The sequence below is a fragment of the Coccinella septempunctata genome, chromosome 1 (assembly GCF_907165205.1).
Source record: "Coccinella septempunctata chromosome 1, icCocSept1.1, whole genome shotgun sequence".
Taxonomy (NCBI): Eukaryota; Metazoa; Arthropoda; class Insecta; order Coleoptera; family Coccinellidae; genus Coccinella; species Coccinella septempunctata.
Window position 1 is genome coordinate 51,863,836 of NC_058189.1, and position 27,365 is coordinate 51,891,200.

Below are 27,365 nucleotides of genomic sequence, written 5' to 3' on the forward strand. Positions count from 1 at the left end.
GATTTTTGACCTTCTCTATCGTATTGAGCACTGATTTGGAAAGTGGAGATAAGTTGGAATTCGATATTGATATTGATTTCATTCACCGGTTTATCTAAATGTCAAGTTTTGCCACACCTCTTTTACTTTTACTCTCCCCCTTTTCATTATTATTCAAGATAGGAGTACAACTGCAGGTGAGTAGAATTCCAAAGGTTCACATTCCTCAGGTTTTTGCGATTTTATCGCTATAATCATGTGGGTAGCGAATATTGTGACTCATGACAAGACTTACTCTATTGATTACGGTTTCAGATAACACGATTAAGTACTGTACATTTTTTGAGAAATATGATAAACATTAATTGCTCTATTTAACCCTATAAAACAAATGCTTTCAAAACCAGTTACTTTGGCGAAGATTGAATATATTCAACGTAGTTGAACGCCCCAATTTTCGAAATTAAAAGCGTTTCTCCACAGTTTATGAAGAATGAGAGAGTGTATATTGAATTCAAAAGCTTTTTAATTTAGTAAGGGAAAGAATCAGTAAGATTTAAAAAGCTTCGTCGACTGTACGTCAATGAATTTAAACTACTGAGATCTAATCAACATATATAAAAGAGATCATTAAAGAGTACTGGCACTGATAAGTAGTTGTTTTTGAAAAAACTTTTTGAATGGAGCTACAACTAACAAACTCTGATGGACAAAAGAAGTCGTAAACTTAATAAATAGAAAAGTCTATACTTAAGATGGCTTAGTAACAGAAAACAAGAAATAAGGTGAAATATATGAAAATAAAAAAAAACTAAATGAGCAGAAACACTAATAGAAAAAAAATTGGGACCTTGAATGCTAAGAAATCAATAGTTTTATTGGAGAAAGCCAACTGAGATCCAACGGAAAAACGCTAACAAATACTTAATTAATGAAACGACGATATAAAAATTATGAGAATACTATGAAGAAGAATATCAGAAGCACTGCTTTGAGAAGAAAATATGGCAATTGAAAACGAAGACTTGAAAGAAATGCAAAAGACAGTTAAAAATTGGCTACTCCCAGTTCCAGGGGGAATATCAGCTGAGCTTGTCAAAAATATTTCAGAAAAAAACTGTCTACATGTTGTATATATGTATGTATAAATGGAGCGGCTATACGGTATACCCAAGCACAGCCTTCTTAAAGATGGTAGCTGTGATCTAAGAAATGGAAAAGTGCATATGTGTGACCACTATGACCTCTTTTTGCAGAAAAGGAAATAAATTAGAATGCGTTTTATAAGCTCTCAAGAAATTGAGGTGTCCTAAGGTTTTTAATGAAGAACATTTAACCCTTAGTGTGAGGAATCTTGCTTATTATTATTATGTGAGCAAAATTCACTTCGAGAGCATTCGAACTGCTTTCTCTTTCTACTCTTGCGAAGAAAAGCACGAAAAATTCTCATCGTATCAATTTCTTCTTGTTGTCCTTCTTTTTATAGCCATGTATATCGGATTAATTCTTCACTTTCATCTCTTCTCATTTTGGCTTCAAAGTAGCTTGTCAGAGATGCAAATGAGTAAATTAATATTTTATGAAAGCAGGTGAACAGAACGTTGACACTGATGTATAAGAAATACACGAAATCACAGATTTCTTTCGCTTCTATTGATTCAAAATTGAAAGGGAATGCTGGCAAGATTCCGCTCAATATCATTGGTGATCACAAGATCAACATGATAGCAAGTATAACGAATAGAAATACCGCTAAATTGAGATTTTTTTTGCAATGAAAATCAAAATAATTTTTTATGTAATATGTTCTTTCATTGAACATCTGCATTCGAGAATTGGTCATAATAAATGGATCTAAGAGAAACAATGCAGTTCATCATCAATTGAGAAAAGATCGTCAGTCAAACAGAAAATTCAGTCCGAACAACTCCCAGGCCTCTTCTCTCAAACACAATAAATTCACAGATTTCCGGTGCAATTCAGCTCAATGTTTTTTATTTTCGAGTCGAGTACGTGACAAATTCAATTGAAAAAGTGCACTTCTCTGAATTCGACTTGGATCGTTGATAGGCATTAAATTTCTCTGTGGTATTGCGTGACTGATCTAGTCAACTGAAGCATATCCGATCTGAATTTATTACTTCCTTTGGGAAGTATATAAACATGACATCTAGCGATTTTTCCATCTTTGTTGTATTATGCAATTGAATTTCAGGTCAGAAAATATTGATTTGCGATTTTTTAGTTCTAACAAATAAACATTATAAATTACATGAACAGAGGTACGCATGCTTAAATGTAATGCAAGTGAGGATTTTCTCTCATATTTTTAGTAATGGCACAATTTCCAATTTGAACACCTTCAAGGTGAGTTAATACATCGAAAAACTTCAAATAAAAAACAAAAGAAAATACAAAAGAATAGACTATTCAAAAACGATTTTTTGGCAAAGAAATTTCAACCATTAATTAAACTCTTGTATAAATTGCAAAGATAAAAGTTTGCCTATTTTGTTCTCATTCTCATTTATTATTTTACAATTTATCTCTTAGCTATTGTTCATTTCTGCTATTTTGATTTTTTTTGTCCCTTATTTTTTCAATCTTATTTGCTGTATGAGCTCACCTTTATAACCTCTAATTCTGTGAAGTTAATATCACAAAAACTCAACTAACTTTTTTCTTTTCCAAAATACTCACTCTACAGAATTATCAAGGTTTTTCAGAATCCCAGAGATAATTCGATGTGTAATCGACTGGACACACGTCACCTCGGATAAGAATGGCTGAATGGATCAAACTGAAATTGTGTACAGTTTTTGTGGGTACCGGAAGATTCGGGTAACTTGGGAGAGTCCTGTAACTTTGGACTATTACCGCCTGATTTCTTTGTTTCATACCATTTATGAGTGCAGGGACAAACTTATTCTGATTCTGTAGCGTCTTTTCGGTTAGTTCAACAATTAATTCCTGTTGAGTTTGCCGTGACCAGAGCGTTTGAATTGACAAAAAAAATTAACGAATTCAGGAGAGTAAAAGCGCGTTTTTTTTATGGCCCCAATACTTTCTAGTGTCCTGTTCATGTGTTTCACTTTGTGCATGTGTAATTTTTTTCTGGATACGTGGGATATTGGAATATTAGATATGTTATGAAACAAGGTTGTTTACAAATCAAACGGCAACACGGATCTCATTCATTTATCTTGTTGTTGCCTAGGGTGACTTGGGACAATGCCGGATAGATACAAGCGGCGCATTGGCAGCAGGAAATATGCCGATTTTTCGCAGGACATTATTATTAACTTTATTTCCACAAAGAAATCACCAAAGAATGAGAGAAATCAAAATTCCCTTGTTTTGTTTTTTTATATTTGAGTTGCAATATATTTACTTCCGTTGTAATAGGGATTTATCATTCAATTTATTTAGCGAATTTCAACTACATAATCACAAATTCTAAATTTGGAAAACTATACACCGTCCCAAGTCACCTATTTCATTTGAGAGTTGAGAAAATCAGTAGATTTCAACTTGTGTCCATAGCCTCCCAAATCGGTGGGTGATTTGGGATAAATATATTTTATTTTTATTCAAGATTTATATCCGAATTCTGAAGTATGGTACATCTCGTAATCAATAGTCTGAGACATTAAGCATATTCGAACCTATTTTTCAGATAAAAATAAGTCACCGTTTTGAAAATATGACAAGTTGAATTCAACAATCGTCCCAAGTCACTCGAATCTGCGGTATATTGAACTCTGGAAAGCATATCTAACATTAGGGATTTCCTGGATAGTTTTCATTCAGTGCTCAATCTTGCCAGAATACTCTCCAGTTTTTGAAACCCTCCTTAATTTATCTGTGCGACCATTAGTTGCAGAGATTTTGATAATCAAAGACAAAATGATCCATTTCCATTCGATGTCGGATAGCTCATCGGGGCCTTTGAGAAAAGAAATTGAAGCTGAACCAACAAGTCATCTGCTCCATATAGCTAAGTCAAAAAAAAAAAAACTGAGAGGAAAAAATCACAGTTTTCGTCGTTTTTAGTAGATGCAAGGAGCTTCAAACCATCCATGTACATTATTTTATTTTCATTGATTCAAAATGTTGCTTATACTAGAAAATTTTGAAATTCAGCAAAAACAGTTGAAGTTGCAATCTTCTTTCGTCGTATTTGCTTTGCAGTCATTTTTCTTCAAGTTACAGCCTGTTCCAAATGACTAAAAAAAAATTTTTCGGTACCTCATTTTTTCCAATTCATTATTGAAAAGGGAAAGCTATTTGCCATTTGGTAACTAGCTTTGAGAGCTCGAGTGGATCGAATATGGCCAATTGGGTTGGGTCCATATCTTGCAATTATAGCATTATCAAAAGAATGTTGTTTTACTTGTGGCGTGAATGCACCTACGTTATGCCAAAATGTCTTGAGTCGACATATAAGAACGAGAATACTGAATAAAACACAAAAAATTGTGAAAGTCGTTCATCCTATCCAAAAAGAAATGCAAAATTCCACATCTGTTAGATAATTTAAAACGAGAAGTGAAACTATTGCGCACAGATACACCCAAAAGGAAATTAGAAATCGTTGATATGAATCTCTATTCACATATTGCGAACGTTTTCGTATGATGTATCCTATTGTTCAGAAAATTTTCGGTAGGCAATAAATTGTTCATACTAATGTTTTGGCGTTTGTGTACTCGCTAATTGAAAGACAATGATAGCTGGACTATATTGAAGTCTGCTGAGTGAAATTTGAGTAATAGCGGAAGTTAGTGATACAAAAAAATATTGAGTGATTTCCTAACCTGATGTTCTGATATTATAGTTTATTCGAGAAGGAATTTCTGTTTTACACACTCATGTGTCTGAAGAGGATTTGAAGTATTTCTTGAAAATCTGAAGGTGATCTGGTTAGTGATAATCGTCTATCATTTTCAATTCCGATGGTACCTAATTTCAAGGAAACATGTGCATGAATATTTAAATCGCCATAGGCTGTGATAAGAATTCGAAATTGAAGACGGATATAAAAAAAATGGATACAACAAGATATATGATGTCATCAAGTTACTCAAAAATTTAAAATATGTAGTTGAATCAGTATCTCGTGTTGAATACCCAAAAGTTAGGAATCTTATCTCGATCGAAGACAGCTTTTCATTTGGATTTGGGTAAAGCGCCGATTCCTTAAATCGTCATAAAGATTTGATTTTGTTTAGATCCTCAAGATGATACCACCTTAACTAATTGAAATTGAAGGTAATTCCCTATCTAGATATTTGCATTGAAATTGAAGAAGATCAATGTGTAATTTAATTTGAGAAAAAATCATAATTGATACACTTGCTTGAGAAGATTAATATTGGTTATACCCTAGCAATGACAATGAATCGTCGATTTCAAAATATCTAGGTTACTATTATTAGAATGAGCAGATTTCAAGTCAAAATGGCACACAAATATTTTTTTTCCTCTTTTTGGTAAGAAGTGATCTGTGAAATTCGAAAAAGTATTCTGACTTTTTGAAAGATGTTTAGTGTCAAAGATTTAGCTAGTTATTCTGAAGATTTCAGGGGTGATACAGCTCCTTATGAAACTTAAATGGCTATATCTTTTCATCACTGCCGAATCAGAAAAAATGATATAGGAAAAAAGTGTTCCTTTTGACCTCAAGAATCTACTATTAAAATACTACTCGAAGACTTTTTATAAAGGGTGTTTCTTATTATTTTCTAATGTGAAGTCAACTGGCCTATATATGATGTCGCATCTATGATATGACATCCGAAAATAATATACTGTCAGGTGTCACTACTTATAACGACACTATCTCAAACCTTCTTATCAAGAAGGTTAGGATTAGAAATGAAATATTATTCAATATTCCAGATTTTAGATTTGACGCGGACACAATAAACATTAACTGTGAATTGAATATTTATTTAGTCATGGCATTGATGCCCACTCAGTACATCAACTCTCAGCACGTAGGTTAGGATACCTGCATAAACGCCAACTCTGCAATTCTTCTTGAATCAGACGATCATTCTGTACAAGATAAAGCTATAGTGTTATTGAACTTGGTTTCGAATGAACAGATGACTAACCAGCGAAATATGTAAATACCCCTCCAAAAGAGAGCAAAACAGTGCCTATGAATGACATTTCGTAGAAGTTGCTGAATGAAGATTCAGTTCACAATTTCGATCAATGGAACATATTTTTGTTGGTGCTAGTGTAGTATCTATTTTTATATCGTTTTATGAATTAAAAACACTATATTCAAGCTGATCTTGAAAACTTAAAGAATAAACAATCGAACACTTGAGCTCTTTCGACAACAATGTGGGATCCTCAGAAGTTTTTACTACTCCAATTGAAATCAAGGAATAAATGCGATTACTACATCTTCTCTTTCACTTAACGATCCACAAATTCAGATGTGAAATAATGACCTTCTGCATACACCCATAAATCTGAATGATTTCATCTGTATTGAATAGCTTGAGCAACTCCATCTATACCGAAAGATCCAATAAAAGTTCTCGTATATATTAATCACCTATAAATTTTTATACTTCTTAGAGATACTTCTGGTGCGATGTAAAAGTCAAGGATTGAAGGTCAGTCTTCACATATTCATTTCTCGTAGGAAAAAATTCATTGCACAACCTTTGTAATCAATCAACAAGAATTTTTCGAACTGAGAAAAAATGGTCGACTTCAGATTGATACTAGATACTACTTTTTTTAAGACTTGATAATATATTTCATGCTGAATTTGAAATATGTATAGGTATCAATAATTATTTGTGAAGTGGATTGTACTAAAAGAGGATGATAGGTAAAAGGTTTTATATCTCTAATGCAATGCCATTGAATTCCCAAGATGGAGCATTAGATGCATTTCTGTAACGAATAGAAGTAGAACACAGAAAGTGAACTGAGCGTTAACTTTTACTATCCACGAAGATGGTCGATTTCGAACATTTGAATCTTTACAAAGGGGTTTAACGAGGAAAGTTTGATTTTATATCTATTTACCTTAGAAAAGTTTAACGCCAGGTTTATAGACGTAATTATACACTAATAACGATTCATTTTTAATTGTCGTTAATCAGTGGTGCTACAGCTGTATGGATTGTGGTGAATAATAGGTATTTACTTGAAGGTCCTCAAGATCTATCAGAATATATATCAAGTGTAAGAAAATCAAGTGTTGAAAATTAGAGTCTATAGTCCTAACCATCAAGTTCCTGTAAATATTGAAAAAACTTTCATTAGATTGATAATGTAAATGTGAGATTACGGATAAAGGTACTTCTTTGAGCATTATTATGAGTGATCTATAATTTCTTTCATCTCTGAAACTACCGAAAATAAATTAAAAGATCCTATATGAATATATATTTTATTCGAATATCTTCAAGGACTTTATTTAGGAGAAGACATATTCATATCAAGTCAAAATTCTTCGATAATGAATAACTTTTAGTATATTTGACCTTGTCGATATTAATGCTAGGCTTAAATTTTTCCGTCGTTTGAGGTCAATATTTAATAAATTCTTCTGACAGACGTAGTATTCCGTACGCACAGACTACAGGTAATCTGGTTAAACCATTGATTCACGAATATTGTGATTCATTCAGTAAAAAAACCGTATAATCCATAAAATTTGTGTTCACATTTTGCCAAATATTGATGACTGTATGTTAATCAACATTACTTCTTAGTATATTTTTTTAGATTCAGTAGTTTTTGTCCATTTAGCTCTTCCTAGTTCGTTCAATTAACAATCACTATTTTTTATAATTTAGGGTACTTTTCGAATGGATTGAGAAAATAGAAATAATACACAGAATTCCAAGCAATGGATATTTTCGTGCATTTATTTCATTATATAAGTTGGGGGAAATTATTAATATTCAACGAATGCAACATCCTTCCGTCTAGTCATTATTTACGGAAATAAATCGCTAGAACCGCTATATTTTATACACTGGTAGTGAATGAATATGTAGCTTGTAGTACCATCCACTGGATGAGTCATTATGTAAATAGCTTGCAGTACTTCGAAGTTTAGATGCAGAAATAAGAAAGCAACGATTTTTATTAAAGAGAAATTACTCAATACCAATGAATCAATATTGGTACACACGTTGTCGAACTTAACACATTTCAGAAATAGTCGAACATTTGGATTTTCCAGAAACTTTTTATGGCCGTTGAATTTTTTTGGTTCAGCATCATCACCTTCTAGCTTCTGGGAATGTTTAGACAGAAAATCTGGGTCTATGAACCAATTGAGTGATCTGCACATTATTATAGTAAGGCCATGCCAGTATTTTCACATTGTAAAAGACAACAATGAAACTGATTTGATATCTTCAGGCTGTTAACTTTGCCATTTTTCTGTACTGATTTTGAATTTGAACTTTTTAACCTATTAACAATATTTTCATATAATTTTCGAACTACCTAAAGATGTTCGTTATTATAGCAAACCTGCCAAACTTATACTCCATTCACTTTTATTTTAGCACTCGGTTGGCCATGGAAATTTGACACATTTCACTCTGTATAGTACGAAAATGTGGGGTTATCAAGCTTGTCAAAACATTTTTATGTTTTAAATCAACGCTATGTTGCCCGTTCTACGTAAAAGTTCCTGTTATTACGTATTTTATCACAATGTCGAATCTCTTCGGGAAATATGTGACGAACATAATTGAAGTTTATACAAACTGATTGCAGGCATACCAAATCCAGTTATTTGCTTGGAAAATACAAGAGATCAGTATAATATCATAGTATGCACTAGCTTGAGGAGAGGAAATGTTCGTTATCTTCTTTGGCTAAAGTTTGAATACGTTACATCAATTGTAGATTTCAAAAATATTAACCCGAAGATGAAATGCCTATGATGGAGTGGTTGAGAATGGGTATCTCCCGAAGGAATTAACAGATAATTACAAGAATGTTAAATTCTTCAACAAAATCATCTTGCATCAATATAAGTAAAAGGAATTAAAGGAAATTTCCAGTCAAGATGAACTTCACCTCTGAACAAAAATTTCACATGTATAAACGATTAACAGGACAACTAGCGCGTATTTGTGGCTGTTCATCTTAATGCATTGATAAATAATAATAATAATTAGGTATTTATTGGTACCTTAAGACATTTACAATGTATAGAACAAATCAAATGAAAAATAGAAAAATCAATTTTCGAGAAAATCGTGTAGTGCACTGTTCGCATTAATTGACTCAAATATAGAATTCTCAAATGCCACCACTTCTTTGGGTCTCCCAATAGAAGGAAATTCTTTGTCATCCTCTTCATTCACAATCTTTCTGATTGTGGAAATATTCAGCTGAAATATAAGTCGTTTAGATTCAGATGAAATATTATATAAATTCTCTTACATTGAATATGTTCACTGACGTATTGTGGATTTTAGAATATCAGGGTATAACTATGAATGAGCGAACCTGAATTCTAAATAGCATTTCCTGAAACCCTGTCTCTTTTTTCAATCACTTTCGGCATTTTCGTAATAAAAATTGATATTAGTTGTGGCAACGGCGTTATGACATTAACGACATTTCATAAGTGCCAACCTTACTTCGTTCTAGTTACAAAAACTTGAGAAAATTATTTCATTGCCAACCGACTGCTAAAATAAATGTGAATGGAGTATAGTGAGGTCATGCCAGTATTTTCACTGACCAAAAACTGATTTGATAACTTTAGGCTGTTAACTTTGCAATTTTTCTGTATTAATTTTGAATTTGATAAATCTGTCTATTTAATCATTTCGGAAAAAAATAAATTAAGACTTTTTTACCTATTAACATTATTCGTTATCACAGAAAACCTGCTAAACTTAGGTAATTTTTCTAATTGAACATTACTATAACGGATAACGTATATTTAGTGATTTTCCGCCTAATAGCTTATAGCATCGTATATCAAATTTGGGCTGAAACAGAATTCTTTCTGTTTGACGCAGACCATTCCGGGTATATAACAAAAAAGGTTTTCTTGAAGGAATTATTTGTATATACTAAGTTATAGACTATTCAGAAGTATCTCGCGTTCTGTCAAATTTTTCCTGTACTTTTCTACCATTCAGTACAGTGAAGATCTTACCAATGTATCCGAAAGTCCGGTTCTGTTGTTCAATGCGGCATAAAAGAAATGAATTGCATTCCTGAAAAGCCAAATAAGCATGGAATTGAACACTAACGGAGACTTGCCTCTGTTGCAGTGGCACAATCATGAGTGTTGCAATAATGATCCGGAAGAATTCTTGCAAAACTGCACGAATTTTCATGTTCGTGATGTATCCGTTCCACTTCGATAATGAAACATGCGCCTTTCGTTAAGCAGTAGGTACTTTCAATTTCCTTCGCATTAACAGATAAATTCGTTCATTATCATACGATGTTTGGGATATTACGATATTTCCGAAAATCAGAAACTGGAGGATTAGAATGTCCATTGCATTGAATGCGGTGAAATATGTATCAATCATTTGTTAGCACTACGAGCATTGGAAATGTCAAGAAAAATTTCTAAAAATAATAAGACGTGAAAAAATAACTGGTCTTTGTCAACTGAACTTACGTCCGAAACTGCTTATTTAAGCAGTTATTTAAGAGATATCGGTTTGTCCTGAATATCTCGAACCCGATTGATTTATCGATGATACATACAGAGTATTAGATATTCGTGAAAAAAAATGATGTTATTTTAATAAAAAAGAGTATCTTACCCTTTGAATGCTACTCTTAGTGAATTCAATGAATCGAAGTAGCATATTATCAGATTATATATGCATAGGTTGAATCCAATAGCATCAGGGTAATCCTTTCAAGAATTATGTTGAAGAATTGATAAGTAATAGGCCCTTTTTGAGAGGTTGAAACCCTGAATAATTTCGAGCATGAGTTCATCTGACACAAACTAAATATTTTTTGGGTTTTTACCATTTCCTGCAACAGTTAGAAACATTATAAGACAACTTTGGTTTCGCCTTGCTGAAGATATACTCTTGAAATATTACTATTCTACCCTGAAAAACTCTACATACCGTTGAAATTCGGTAAGGAAATTGAATGATAAACCGGAAATTAAATAAATTGCAACTCAAATGTAAAAAAACTAAACAAAACAAGGGAACTTTGATTTCTTTCATTCCTTGGTGATTTCCTTGTGGAAATGACGTAAATAATAATATCCTCCGAAAAATCGCCATATTTCCTGCTGCCAATGCGCCGCTTGTTTCTATTCGGCATTGTCCTAAGTCACCAGAAAAAAAATTACACATGCACAAAGTGAAACACATGTACAGGACCATATAAGGGCCAAAAAAAAACGCGCTTTTTTTCTCCAGAATTCGTTAATTTTCCTGTCAATTCAAACGCTCTGGTCACGGCAAACTCAACAGGAATTAATTGTTCAACTAACCGAAATGACGCTACACAATCTTATAAATTTTTCCCCTTCACTCATAAATGGTAAGAAACAAAGAAATCTGCAAGGGGGGTAATTGTCCCAAGTTATTTTTATGTAAGGAATTAATTCAATATCCTCAAACTGTGATGAACAGTTTATTTCTATCATCAAACCGTTCTGGAACAGATTCTCAATCTGTTCCAAGAAAATGTTGCAACATGAACAAGGTTTAATATACCTAACCGAAATACCAGTGTGGAAATTTCATTGAATTAAACTATTTTCACATATTATGCTGTAATAGTACACTTGACCTTGGACTACCAGTAAATTAATCTGCGTAGAGTTCTTACTGCAACGTGACATGAAATACTGACAAAAAAATAGTTCAATGAAAACGTGTACCTACTGTTTGCGTACCCCACGAGTGCAAGGTCACATGGTGGAGGACGTCTCCAAGAGATGTGCAAGTGTTTGCTCAAGATGTGGGTATCCAGCTGAGATGATAGTGAAAGTAGATAATTTCACTACTTTCACGACTAGAGTGAATATGATCAAAAACGAATGCTGACTCGGAACATGCATTAATATTGTAATGGTACACAGTAAATATGTAATGAATTATTTCGCAACACGTATTTAGAGCCGATAAATATTAAATTATATAGTTAGTAAGTGGAATATAAAATTTTATGATATTGATTGAATCCTTGTATAATCACGATGGCATACTTCCTCTTGCGGAGATAACTATATTGCGGGTTAGGAAATTTAAGAAGAGGAATTCTGTGAAAAATTCGTCCAGCTTGAATTTGTTGTATTTATGGTGGTATTCTGCTTTCATTTGTAAGCCAATCTGTTACTTTTCATAAGCTTACAGGAAAATTGCAATTCTGGACGGTTTTTAGTGGTCTGTAGGTTACAGGAATCCGTAACTATTTACGATAAGTAGTTCAAAAGTGACACTGTCAATGAGATGGTGACATTTCCAGAATTGCATTATTTACGAATCTGTCAATCTGATATTAGTGTTCTGTGATCTGAAACTTACAGATCGATCGTATGCTACAGATTCGTAACTTACGAATAAAAAGCAGAATACAACCATTAATATACTAGAAGGACTAGAAGGAGATTCTTCTTTTGTATTTTTGTTTTACTTTTTTCAATAATAAACGTTTGAAATCAACGAACAAAAATTACACCCCCTAAATTCTAACCGAATAGGCGAATAGGCAATTGATGAACAGCATTCGATTTTTGTATGAAATTCCATGGATTTATCAGTTTTCTATAGAAGTTGGCAAATTTTTTTTTATTGTTATACCTCCTCATGAGGATTTTTCGTGTGCATATTACAAAAATGAACCGTCAAATCTGTAGCTCTCAATCTAGCTGATAATACGATATACTCGATTCCGAAGCATAAACAGGTAAAAATTCAAGGTGATATTTGACTGATTGATTGATCTTCATGATCGTTAAATTATTGCTTGTTAGTATAATCAGTGTAAAATGTACAAATTTATCGAGCTACTACCTATGAGGTTTATGTAATTCTTCAATCATCACCACTTTTCTCAATTCGATCACTTCTTTTTCAGAGTAAATTGGCATTTAGATGTTATTAGAGACGATATAAACTGGACAATTTCTTCATGAGAATAAAATGATAGTAGATAATTATTTTTTTTTAATCAAGTTATATCAGTCATTAGACTGAAATGCTTGTCAAAATCCAAAGTGTTTCTCTACTTTTCTACACCTTCAATTGAATAATTATTTGGAAATCCTCAGAAGGCTAGTATTATATTATATATATTATATAAGTTCTGCAAAGAAATCAAAAATGAAAAAAATCAGCCTTCATCTTCAGGCTCAAATCCAGTTCAATGTCCACGTCACAACTTGGGGGCCGAAATAGCGAATAGAATCACTATACAGGGTGTAAATGAATAATTGCTCCTTGTCAAAAAACAGTGTAATATTATTTTTTGTATTGCCTTCTCGCTCTCATAGAGTGACTGATCAATTTCATTCAGTTTTCATTCAGTTTTCTGGTCTCTGGGGAAAAATTAAAAATAATACACTTTTTTATCTACTGTACCAAGGCTGGAAAAAATAACTTCTTTATTTTAAATATACCGGGTGAGTCTTTAACCCGTACAAATATCTGAACAGTAGATTCTTGACGTCAAAAGAAACATTTTTTTTCCTAAGTATATAATTTTTTCCGATTCTGCCCTGATAAAAGTATATAGCCATTTTAAGTTTCCATGATGGGCTGTGCCAACCCTGGAAAAACAGAATTATCTTCAGAATAACCAGCTAAATCTGTGACGCCCCACATCTGTGGATCGTTCAAACAGAGTAGTATTCAGACAAAGTATCAAATTTTTCAAGATAGTTTTTTATTTTTGATCATCAAATTACCCGAAAACGGCGTATTATACGAGAAAATGTGAAGAATACTTTTATTTTAAAAAACGTTCAAATATTTATTACATACCGTCCAACTTAGTTTCAAGAGTTGGGTTACTTGAATTTTTGATATTTTCATGGTACGTAATGAAAAAACTTGAAGAGGTGAGTGATATCTTGTGTTCGAAAAAGATTAATCAAATAAATGAAAAAGTATATTCAGAAATTCATTTTACTCGATAAAACCATATGAGATAACTGAAAATAAATTTTAATTTTAAAGGCAGAGATATTATTAAAATCTTTGAGTTTTCTCTTAATAAATCCAAGCATCCTCATAGCTTTCTGGGTTATGATGAAAATATGCTGAATCAAATTAAGTTGGTGGTCGAGGTGTATTCCCAGATCTTTAACAATTAGGCTTGAGCTCAGTTTGACATTGTTCAACTTATAATCGTACTGGATAGGTGATTTAATTTTGTAAAATCTCATTACACTACATTTACCGATATTGAATTGCATTTCATTGTCAACACACCACCTTTCAACATTGATGAGATCTTCTTGTAGTGAAAGACAATCTTGAATACTCCGTATGACCCTAAACAATTTAAGATCGTCAGCGAACAGTAGAAATAGACTTCCTCTAATATATTTTCTTATATCATTTATGAAACATAGGAAGAGTAGCGTAGAAAGGGGTGAACCCTGACCAACCCCAGAAAGAACGAGAAACTGCTCGGATATAATATTATCTCTAAGCTTAACCCTTAAGGTACCATCACGCAGACGATCAGACAACCAGTCCAATAACGGAGGGCCGACACCGATCCCTTCAAGTTTTTCAACAAGTAACGAATGTGGAACCGTGTCAAAAGCTTTTTGAAAGTCGGTGTAAATGCTATCAACCTGAAATTTTTCTTTCATTGCATTTGAAATGATGTCTATGTACGAAACAAGATTAGTTGTTACCGATCTCTTGCTAATGACATATATACCTATATTTTTGAAAAGGTAACTTTTTATCATATGAGATCAAAAAAAGAATGCATCCGTATTTAAAATAGGGAAATTCTTTATTTCCACCAGTACAAGAGATTTAAAACAATGAATGTAATGTCGTATTTCCATTGAAAAAGTGCCTGTAGAAAGATTTTACCGTTTTAACAGCCGGTTTCATAATCAAACCTAAAGTCGCTTTAATTTTAAAGCTTCCTTTAGCCCTACTAAAAATGACAGTAAAGGAAGCTTTAAGCTTAAAGTGACGTTAAATTCGATCATGAAACTGGACGTTAGATATAAATAAACCAGAGATGGCACATTTTCGAAATCGACAAAATATCAAAATTTGGTCATATCTTCAAGACATATAAAGATATCGTGAAACGGTTTCCACGGAGGGAAATCGCGCCCATCAGGTTACATTTCAGCATTTTTACCTATCTAGTCTAGAAGTACAAGAAACAGCCAAAATCAAGCAATGTAGGTACCTATAATGAAACATTTTGCGGGAATTCGAATTTTTAACCACACCAGTGATATAATAGTAACAAGACCGCTACATTGAGTTTACTGGAGCAGTAGACGAAAACGAGAGCTTGGAATGCTGCATTACCGCATCCTTTCCAAATGGTCGAATTCCAAGTATGCAGTACGCTGCACGAACGTATTATTGAGAGGAGTACGGTACTGAAATCTTGAAGGTAAACCTGTCAAACTGACTAACGGAGACCACTTTCGATTTCTGTTCTGTTAAATCATCGCTTTTGACATTACCGATCTCATGAATTGGAATTTTAATGAGGCGATTTTATTTGTGGTTGGACGATGATGTCCTCTATTTGATCGGCGGAGTAACAGGATGTGGAGGTCTTAGTGTTTTTCTACAGAATCTGAAGTCTTTCCTCGTTCAATGCACTCAGTTTTTTTAGATGCCCAGACAAAACTGAAAATATTAATATGAATGCCATTGAAATGATGGCGTGTCCCAGATAAGATGAGAAACATTTTGATGGGATACAGAAAACACCTAGAGAATCACGAAAAAACCCTAGATGTAGTATCTAGGAGTTCTTGATTCTGATTTGCAGGGTGTTTTTCAAATTTGAATGGAAATTAAAACCAGTCTATCTCTTGAACGGAATCACCGATTCATACGAAATTTGGAATGAGGATAGCTTCTGGAACCTCATGTGAGCTCTTCACCCCAAATTTTGGATAAATCGTTCGATTCCGTTCTGGAGATAGTGTGGTTTTGATTTCAAATCAAATTTGAAAAACATTGTAAATCGGAATCTAGAACTCCTATACTCTATTCACTTTTATTTTAGCACTCGGTTGGCCATGGAAATTTGACACATTTCACTCTGTATAGTACGAAAATGTGGGGTTATGAAGCTTGTCAAAACAGTTTTGGGTTTTAAATCAACGCTATGTTGCCCGTTCTACGAAAAAGTTTCTGATATTACGCATTTTATCACAATTTCTATCTCTTCGGAAAATATGTGACGAACATAATTGAAGTTTATACAAACTTATTGAAGGCATACCAAATTCAGTTATTCGCATGGAAAATACAAGAGATTGGTATAAAATCATAATATGCACTAGCTTGAGGATAGTTAATGAGAGAATGTTAAATTCTTCAACAAAAATCATCTTGCACCAATATAAGTGAAAAGAATTAAAGGAAATATCAACTCAAGATGAACTTCACCTTTGAACAAAAATTTCATATGAATAAACAATTAACAGGACAACTGTCGCGTATTTGTGGCTGTTCATCTTAATACATTAATATAATAATAATAATTAGGTATTTATTGGTACCTTGAGACATTCACAATGTATAGGACATTAAGTCAAATGAAAAACGGAAAAATTAATTTTCGGGAATTCATTCTACGATGACATTAATCGAAAATCCTGTAGTAACCTTTTCGCATTAATTCACTCAAACATAAAATTCTCAAATGCCACCACTTTTTTGGGTCTCCCAATAGAAGGAAATTCTTTGTCATCCTCTTCATTCACGATCTTTCTAATTAAGGAAATATTCAGCTGAAATATAAGTCGTTTAGATTCAGATGAAACATTATATAAATTCTCTTACATTGAATATGTTCGCTACCGACTGATATATTATAAGTTTTAGAATATCAGGGTATAACTATTTGAATGAGCGGGCCTGAATTCTAAATAGCACTTCCTGAAACCCTCTCTCTTTTTTCAATCACTTTCGGCATTTTCGTAATAAAAATTGATATAAGTTGTCGCAACGGCGTTATGACATTAACGACGTTTCATGAGTGCCGACCTTACTCCGTTCAAGTTACAAAAACTTGAGAAAAATATTTCATGGCCAACCGACTGCTAAAATAAATGTGAATGGAGTATAGATACTACATATGAGGGGTTTTCAGGATACTCTAGATGTTCTCTACAGGGTATACAGAAGTACAATGTTATTTCTTCAGGTTTGTGTTTTCTTTTCTTGATGTTGTCCTGGTTTTGTTTTTTTGATGGTCAATGATTTGAATTTCAGTAGTGATGAGCTACTTCACAAGAAACAATTATTATGGTAATGATAGTATTATGCAAATACTGGTGAAAACTTCTACGCTCAGCACTACCATCTTCCTTACTATATCAGATGTTGTCAACACCCTGTTTATGTTTCTTGTAATTGCTTCTTTAGGAAATTTTCAATTGGTTTTCTTGTTGAGAAATAAATGAGGTATCTAATAATAAAATCAGCCTCCATGAAATCTTCGAAGTTATGTGAATACCGAAATCCATCAGCCTTCTGGTTGAATTTTCTTCGATGGAATCGAAAATTCTCCAATGATTTTATCTTATAATATTAAGATGAGAGCATATATTTTTTCAATCCTGAAGAATATTTATCAATGAAAAATATCATTGCGATCGTCTTAAATTTTACTGATTTGATTAGTTTTTTTATGCAATAGAAAACCCTTCTAAACTACTTATCGTTTCTGTTTTCCTTGATCGCCCCATTGCTTGAGAAATCAATTTTAGTTCGAAATTAATTGCCATTCAGGCTCTCGATGATCCAACAAGATAAGCAAATTTCAGTCTATACATTATAATTGGATCAAATGCATATAAATGAGTTATTCAGGAATTAAAAATTCAGTTTTTTCTAATAAGTGGGCGTAAAAATTTCAAATATTATTTACGAAACTAAACTTGTTGTCCATGAATGGAATTATTGAACTCAAAATTCAGGATTGATATTGTGCCTTTTATTTTTGAAAAACGTATTGAGATTTAACATTGGTTTTAAAATTCTTAGGTATTTCGTTGTCAAAAACATAGCAATGATTGATTGATGTAATGAATTATTATTCAAAATAAGCCTCTTTTCATAATAATTGATTTTTGGTAATAATTGATGAAACTGAAAATATGTGTTAATTATATAAATTATGTATTAATTACATGATCATCTATTCTTGTGATTGTGATTTTCATTTCGAACTCATCAATTACTACCCTACGAAAAAATTGTGTTTTCGATTGCACTTTAAAAGTCAATCACTCCTCTAAAGAGTATGTCATTAACCTCAAAAAACAGAAGAAGAAATTATTGAATAAGTTCAACAATTTCATCTCTATAACAAAAAAAGGTTGATGAAAAAAACCATGAGTGACCATCCTCATCAACAAAAGGTCTATACATTTCTAATACAAAAAGTAAAGACTGCCATTTGAAAATCACTCAACACTGTCTACCCTCGTAGGGGGTGCTCGACAAACTCCTCATGTATCCTTGAAAATTTTCGTAATTCAATTCTAGAATCAACCTGCCCGAGCCTTTTTCTACAGAAAAGTAAATCATGAGGATATGAAGTTTTGCGTTACTTTTTACTCATTCTCTATATATTACGAATGTTTCAGAATGAACATTAGATGTAAAAGAAAACCAAAAAAAAGTTAGTGGAAATAAAACTGAAATTCTTCAGATAACTTTCGGAAGGCTCTTGTACCATGGTCGTATCAATTCTAATATGCAATACTTCAGATGATATCATAATCCTCAGCCTGAATAAATTTTGCAGTCGACTGCCAAACAAATGTGAGAAAATTCCATTCACCATTCATCTTGCTGAAGATATTTATCGGTATGAAAAGATCATTCTTGAAATAAGTCGGTGGTTCTAGTTTACTTGAAGGTCGATACTTGATCATTTGACCTCGTTTGTTTCATATTGAAGAACTAGAATTGTTTCTGAACAATGATATTTCGTGATACTTCCATCCAGATATGCACGATGGGGATATAATGTTCATTGGATAATGGAGGGAATTTTCTACTGCTTTTTAATCATTTCAACTTTCTTCCGAAGCGGTAAATAGGTGTTTTATCGGTTGTCGTAACAATTACTAAATATTTCGAGCCTTGAAATTATATTTATTGAAGCTATTATTAAACCATTAAAACGTAAACTATATCAATGGTATTATCATCATTTGCAATCGAAAAGTTTTGAATGGCGTTAATTGAAATATGTAATTCTTTTAGTCTCTCGACCAACAAACTAGACCTGTTGAAAATTTTTTTGAACTATTCAATAGGGAGCCAAATTTCAAGAAAGATAAAAATTCGATCAGAGATTTTTGTTGTTGATGGTCTGTTTCAGTCGAAATAATTTTTGGAGTATGTGATATATATATTCATGAGAAAAAATTTTGTTTTTATCTTCCTTTCCCTCAAATCGATCAATTGTTTTGGCACAAATCTGCTTTTCAATCAATGGTATGTGAGTACCAATTCTCGAAGATTCTCCCTCCTATAACTAATATTTTGTCTTATTGAATTTATTTACTTGTGCATTCAAATCTTTAGTCAAATACCATATTATTATTTTGAAATGTTGCCTATTTCTCAAGTTCCAAAGAAATTGTTTTGGAGATTTTGGAGAATTTCAAGATCAAAAAATAATTCTTGCATTTGTAAAATTTTTTGATTTTAATTGGAAGAAACTTTCCAAAGCTACATATTACCTCACCATCTTATTTCTACACATATTTTATGTGAATATCTTGGTCCCAAATTTATTGAACTCACTCCTAATTATTTACATTTCCATTTCCTAATGGTCAAGTATGCATGAAGTGTGAAGATCACAGTGATGAACTTGGGTGAGGAAATAACTTACTCATTACTTTCTTTTATGTAATCTTGTACTGATATATTGATTCATGAAAATGTAAATTATTTCATACGTTCTCGCGGATCTCTTCAAACAGATTGCGCTATTTCAGTTTGTCTGTTACGTATGTGTTGTGCAGAATAACTGAATGCGTAACTAGGCTTTTTCATTTGTCACCCTTGACGGAACATACTTAATCGATGACAAGACAGGTCAATATTGAATGTCTCTTATATTAGGAAATTGATTAAGAAATATCGATGAAAGTATGAAATTTCACTGGAATAGAAAAAATTGACCAACTCCAATAACTTCATGGCATTATTCAAGAGACTTTTTTGTTTAGGTTGAGGTTAGGACAGCTTCATCTGGGGTCGCCAATGGTGAACATTTCATTTTTCCGTATTGGAGGTTTTTTCGACATTCAAAATAACATTTCGGTAGTCCTTGCTACCTTACAGCTTGAAAAATAGTCGAATATTTGAGGGAATATAGCCTTATTATGTAATGTTCAACCAAACTGGAGAAATAAGCAAACTGATGAGTAACAATTTTAAGGGTAACAACAACAAAGATTATAGAGTAGGGGAAACGCCCTCATATCACTAGTACTAAATACAGTGACTCTATCAAACACAGTGGCGACAATTGAAAATTTAGCAAGAATATGGCGTCTTAGAAGCACAGATTTCAATGCTATGATCTCTAATTCGGAATGCGTGACCAAATCCGCCATATTCTTGCTAAAACGATGAAAAACGAGATCACAATTGTCGCCACTGTCTCGTTAGAGTCACTGTAGTACTAAAAACCGACTACATTTTGACCAGCGAAAACACATTTGACCATGAGATGGCGCTGAAAACGTACTGTCAATACAGAAAACCTGTTTAGTAACAATTTTCTGTTTTATAATAGAGGGGCGCGATATTCGAATTCTATTCCTTGTTTTGAATTTCAATATCGACTTTGTTGAGACCATAAAACAAACATCCTGAGCAACAAAACCAAAGTATATATGGTTTTGTTTTGTGATCAGAATGTTAGTTTTCATCTGAACATGGTTCGGAATCAATTGATATCAATGAAACACGCTGTCGGATGTGCTATATTTTTATTTGCAATCTATAAAAAATTCACAAAAATTTGAATTTATGAACAACGGATAGAGCTTTGACTAGGACACAAAAGTATATGGTGATCTGCTATAAGTCAAAGGTGTTATTTCTGTTCAATACGTTGTTTTGAATTAATAAACTTAGTTGAATTTGTACAATTCATATCAGAAATTAATAAACAAATATTCAATATATCATCATAGCATACACATTTCAGTTACTTACATATTATTTACAGAATTTTCAGAACCTCAAATAAAAAAAATTTCACTGAGGTATACAAGACATGTATATTAGCCCGTCAGTAGAGTTTCTTTATAATTTCTTCATGATATGGTCTCTTTATCATACAATTTATCCTCATTATTATCATACAATATACGAATTGATTAATGAATGAACAAAACACTCACAGCAGGTTTCATAGAACTTTGACAAACAACAATTTGACAGTTCCTCGATACCAAAAACGAAATCGATGAAACCTTTGCATTTCTGAATAACGTGCGTTCAAAAAAATTCGTCGTCAAGTAGGCTATGGAATTTTGTAGGTTGATTTTCTGTGACTGAACGTAATTCTTTCCTTACATCACACTCATCAGTCATCACAGCCAAATGTAAACATTGATGACATTAACCTATTTATCGTAATTTTGTATGAAAAGGCAATTTCTCAGAAAAAATTACTTGCACATTCAATAATGATTTATTAGCATTTTTTCATTGAATTAGATTACAAGAATCCAAATAATCTGAGGCGATTGGAAAAATTAACCTGATTTCATAAGTCAAAGACATGAATCTTGAACGAATCGAGTATTATGGTTTTTGTACTTACAATTATGTGAAAAGGTTGTACCTATAACAGTAGGTAATAGAAATAAATCACACTAAGAACCTCAGAATATGTTTATTTCTCAATGAATAAAATATTGAATTGACGCTGACAGTGAAAATCCATAACCAGAGGCAGTCTCTGCCATAACTGAAGAAACTGAATTATAGGATTTTCATTACAATGAGTTTCACGTTTAAGAGTTCTATATAATTAAAGTAGCTGTTGGAAATGTCCTCCTCTTTGCTCCAAACACTTCTCACATCTTCTTTTGAGAGATTCAAAGACATTATTCAATATAAAAGGATCATCGTTAATTAGATGAATTTTTTCAATGATCCTAGTCTTGAGTTCGTCCAGATTAGAAATAGGTGATTGGAAGATAGAATTCTTCAAATGAGGCCATAAGAAGAAATCACATGGTGTAAGATCACACGATCTTGGAGGAAATTCATTTTCAGTATTGAGGCTAATGAGTCGATCCTGAAAAATATTCCTTAGTGTAGCCAATGTTTCTACAGCTGTGTGTGCTCTGGCTCCATCTTGTTGAAAATAACTATATGACCATTCTTCGAAATTTAATTCAGCTATAAAAGGCATGATAATATCCTCCTTATAGCGTTCTGCTGTTAAAGTTCCGTCAAAGAAAATAGGTCCAACAATTCTTCTCTGACTGATAGCACACCAAACTCCAATTTTTTGAGAATGAAGTGGTGTCTCAATGTAAAAATTTTCCGGTTTTTGACTGCTCCACATTCTCATATTTTGGGAGTTGACATATCCAGAAAGATGAAACCAGGCTTCGTCGGAGAAGAAAACTTTATTCAGGTTATCGATGAATTCGTTTAGATACCACTGACAGACGGCCATTCTACGAGGGTAATCAACTTCTTCAATCTTCTGATAACATGTCAATCTATAAGGATACAAATTGATGTCTTCTTTCAAAATTGTGTGACATGTACCAACAGAGACTCCAGCTAGTTGAGATAAAACCCGAACAGAGGTTCGTGGAGCTTCTGTCATCACATTCTCAACATTTTCGATTAACTCGGGTGTTCTCTTCTTTGGTCGACCACTTCCTTTTTTTCTTTGGACGCTACCTGTTTCACGAAAAACGCTCACACATCGCGAAACAGTACTCTGGAAAGATTGGTAATCTACAGCAACGTTGGGATACTCGATCCTGAAGTCGCTGAGACATTTCTCAACAGAATATTTCCACTCGCCTTCTATTTTCTCCCCACTTCTGAAGTAGGATTCAATAATGAATGCTTTTTGTACGACGGTAAAAACCATCTTTATTATTTGCTGGTAATTTTAATTTAACAACAATCCAAAACGCTAACTTGACAGCTAACCTGTAATAATAATAGAGCACAAGCTAAGAACTACGTTTAGATACGCATATCGACGTTTGAAATTCCATAGCCTACTTGACGACGAATTTTTTTGAACGCACGTTATATTGAAGGAGTAGCAATTGAGAATCTTTGAATGGACCTATAAAGGTCATAATCTCCCCTAAATGGGCCCTTCAAACAAGGGATACTTTCTGCATACAACAATTGACGTGGATGAACAGTTCTCAATCTTCTTGCAGTAAAATGTTCATTGCGCATGGTGTAGTCAGTAGTGTTTGCAGGCCTTTACGCCCTGAAAATTTTATTTTTGTAGCACTGAAAATAAAAGTCAATGAGTGACCGAGTACATGTGATCAGTTTTAATAGTTACATTCCCATTTTCTTTAGTAAAATTCGTTTTATTCGATCCACAGTTCTCCATCACACAATAATTTTCGAACGATATTTTGAGGTTTTCGCCAAGAAATTAGACAAAATGTTCAATAATCAGCAACTAGAACGAGCTTGATAAACAAATGGCGATACGAGAATCAAAACATTCAAAACCTCTTTGATCAAAATGACAATCTGTCATCTCACAAAATTTCATTTGTCCCTCGAATTAATGTTTTAACCAGTTTTAGGGCCATAAAAACACATTTGAGACGCAGATGGCGGTCACATCACTTTAGTCGGTTCGATTCCCATCTTTCTACTCTATAATCTTTGGGTAACTTTCAAAAGCAGGATTGAATATAAGTTCCAGCAAAGGCCGAAAATCAATCAACATGAATCCATAGAATAAAAAATTGATGATCCTCATATCACACCTCATTTGGGGCACACCTCATTCATTCTTTATCATATTGATTTCAACACCGTTTTCAGAACGGAGAATAAAATTGATCATCTCCTCATTAGCTGCATTGTTACTGGCCCACTGATGATACTTAGAACTGATCTATTGGTATTTACCATTCCAAAATTCATTTGGCGGAATGAAAGAAATGTTAATCAATTTGAAAGTTGATGTAACGAATATCAATTGCAATATAAACTAATCGAGGAATTTTTATGTTGCAACAGTTGGAGAAAGCACAGGTGAACTACTAACTTTGTCGAAGATTTGACACGATAGTAGTAATTAGGTAACGATCAACAACAGCACTATAACACCTTGTTCTTCTCTACGCGGCATTTACAGGTAGTACGTTTAGAAGAAAGAAACACGCTATTCTTGTTATTTAAGTTATGAAAGACAAAACTTAGGGAAGGATGTTGGAAAATATAAACAATTGACTTGTTGGTAATACTGTTGGATTCACGACGTGTATTGCATCACAGACTGGAATATTGGTCTGATTGATGTGGAAACAAATGGATTCTTAACATTATTGCCAACTCTTCTACTAGAAACAATAACCCTTTCCATCAGATTCATTTTGTCTAATAGAGTCCTTGATTCATATGACTGTTTTTCAGTACATTTGTAGATGTGTTTGTTAGTGACCTTCGTAATTGCGAAGAAAAAAAAGTCTACTCGAAAACGCCCCAGTTTTTTAATGTCACTCACTTTACAAGAATGAATAAATGTTTTCTTTGTGGAATCTAGAGGAGGTTAGGTTAGGTTAGGTATTTGCGAAGAAAAAAATAGTCTACTCGAAAACGCCTCAGTTTTTTAATGTCACTCACTTTACAAGAATGAATAAATGTTTTCTTTGTGGAATCTAGAGGTGGTTAGGTTGGGTTAGGTTAGGTATTTGCGAAGAAAAAAATAGTCTACTCGAAGACGCCATAGTTTTTTTAATGTCACTCACATAACAAGAATGAATAAATGTTTTCTTTGTGGAATCTAGAGGAGGTTAGTCGGTTTCAAAACCACTACCATTTACTGTTGCACTAAAGGATCCTCGTTAAACTCCTATTAGTACTATTCCATTGTTCTCTTAGGGATTACATCACCTAAAAGATGCAAAATTGTTATCCGATATCCATATCCCCTTTGTTTTTGAAACCGATCCCGTAGAGTGTAATTGGATCTGGGTAATTATAGCTGGTAACAATTCACCCGAATGACCTCTTGCATTTTTTTCTGTGCCATTCCATTCAATTCGTATTATTCGTTTTTACATGAATTAACTGGTCATGAAAATTTTTCAATAATTAAATGTGTGAGAAATATGATAAACGTAAAATCTATTCGAGAAGTTGTATATGTGCCAATAACCAAGGCCGAACATATAACACAGGTTCTTTATGAAATGCTTTCATTTGTTTTTTCTCTTTTTCAGACGAGGGATTTCCAATGGCTGTTCCTCATATTTGGACTAACGATATGCATCACATTTGCAAGTAAGTAAACATTCGATTTTTCTAACGAATTCGCTCTTCGGTTGGAAAAAACTAATTATTTTACTTTATTGATTGGAAAGTCCAGCCTATACGATTCACACTACGTACCTGTTGATACAGGGTGTCCGCGCCATGGGACAGTGGTCGAATACTCTAATTCTATTAACTTTACAAAAAAGAGTTTGAAATAAAACTTTTCTCTTTTTAAGTAGAGCATCTCCTAAAATTATTAAGAACTATACAAAGTGTTTCGTTTCTTCTGCACAGCTATCAACTTCGTTATTTTAAATGGAATACCCTATATAATTTTACATTTTTAAATTCCTTGTTGAAATTGAATATGAATTTGATGACACAACTTTGTCTGAATTCTCAACGGTTTTCAATAAATTTGAACTTTTTATTAATATTTTGACAATTTGAGGTACTTACATAGAGGACTATACTATAGCTCTCTCCCTATTTTATGTAATTGATTCAAATTTGGACTGTGTCTAGTCAATAAATGATACACTAAAAATTTTTTTTGTGAATAACCATATTAAATACAGGGAAACAGAAATTTATCAAAATCTACATTTTTTCAAATGGCAACCCATATTTTTTTCTGTTCATTATTTCAACATTTTTTTGATCGCTTTTAGTTGTTATAAATATCGAACAGAAAAAAAATGGGTTGCCCTTCAAAAAAATGAATATTTTGATGGATTTCTGTTTTGATAATGGATCTACGTTTTCGTGGACCCTGTATATAATATGGTTATTCCCAAAGAAAATTTTTAGTGTTTCATTTTTGACTAGATACAGTCCAAATTCGAATCAATTACATAGAATAGGAACGGATCTATAGTCCTTTATGGAAGTACCTCAAACTGTTAAAATATTAATAAAAAGTCAAATTCCTTGATAATCGTTGAGAATTCAGACATAGTTGTGTTATCAAACTTATATTCAAATAACAAGGGCGTCAAAAATGTAAAAATATATAGGGTGATCCATTTAAAATAACGAAATTGATAGCTGTGCAGAAGAAACGAAACAATTTGTTTAGTTCTAAATAATTTCAGAAGATGCTCTACTTAAAAAGAGAATAGTTTTATTTGAAACTCTTTTTTGTAAAGTTAATAGAATTAGAGTAATCGACCGTTGACCCATGGCGCGGACACCCTGTATATTGTTTTTTTTCTGAAACTGTTAACTTTCAGAAAGAAGTTACAAAAATTTTTAATTATTCAAAATGCATCAAGCTTTGAAAAATTAACAATGGTAGATATAATATGAATAAGAAGAATTTTAAGGGTTACCTTTTGTACCCCCTGCAGTTATAAAGGAATAGCACCAAAATTTAAAAAAAACACTCAGAGGAAAGAGGTTCTCCTGAAAATAGAATATTATCTTTCCATCTACATAGATAATCAGAACTGTATGGCACTGCTTCAAATTTATAAAATAAAATTGCTTCACTACACCCCCGCTATTTAAAACATAATTGGCGTCCTCTGGATTCAAGTTTTATTGAAATTTCAAGAGTGCGTTCACAATAAAGCTGTCAATACTAATTCTACGTTTTGTTTTTGTCGACCAACACTTAAGAATTTGAGTTAAGGTCATGTCTATGAAGCAACTACTTGAGAATATTCTCAACTGGTAGTTATCATA

General features: G+C 32.8%; 1 protein-coding gene and 1 long non-coding RNA gene across 2 annotated transcripts in view; one reads left to right on the plus strand and one right to left on the minus strand.

The window, feature by feature from the left end:
• LOC123311892 (mucin-5AC-like) overlaps positions 1–27,365 on the plus strand; it is a 55,722-nt gene that overhangs the window by 7,466 nt on the left and 20,891 nt on the right. Inside the window, exon 2 of the mRNA XM_044896011.1 lies at positions 25,646–25,706. Coding sequence (XP_044751946.1) covers positions 25,646–25,706 — 61 coding nt within the window. The remainder of the gene's footprint in view (positions 1–25,645; positions 25,707–27,365) is intronic.
• LOC123311901 lies at positions 25,135–27,271 on the minus strand. Its single transcript, XR_006537555.1, has 2 exons — positions 27,011–27,271; positions 25,135–25,316 (listed from the first exon to the last, which is right to left on the minus strand). It is a non-coding gene; the product is annotated as an uncharacterized LOC123311901 (long non-coding RNA).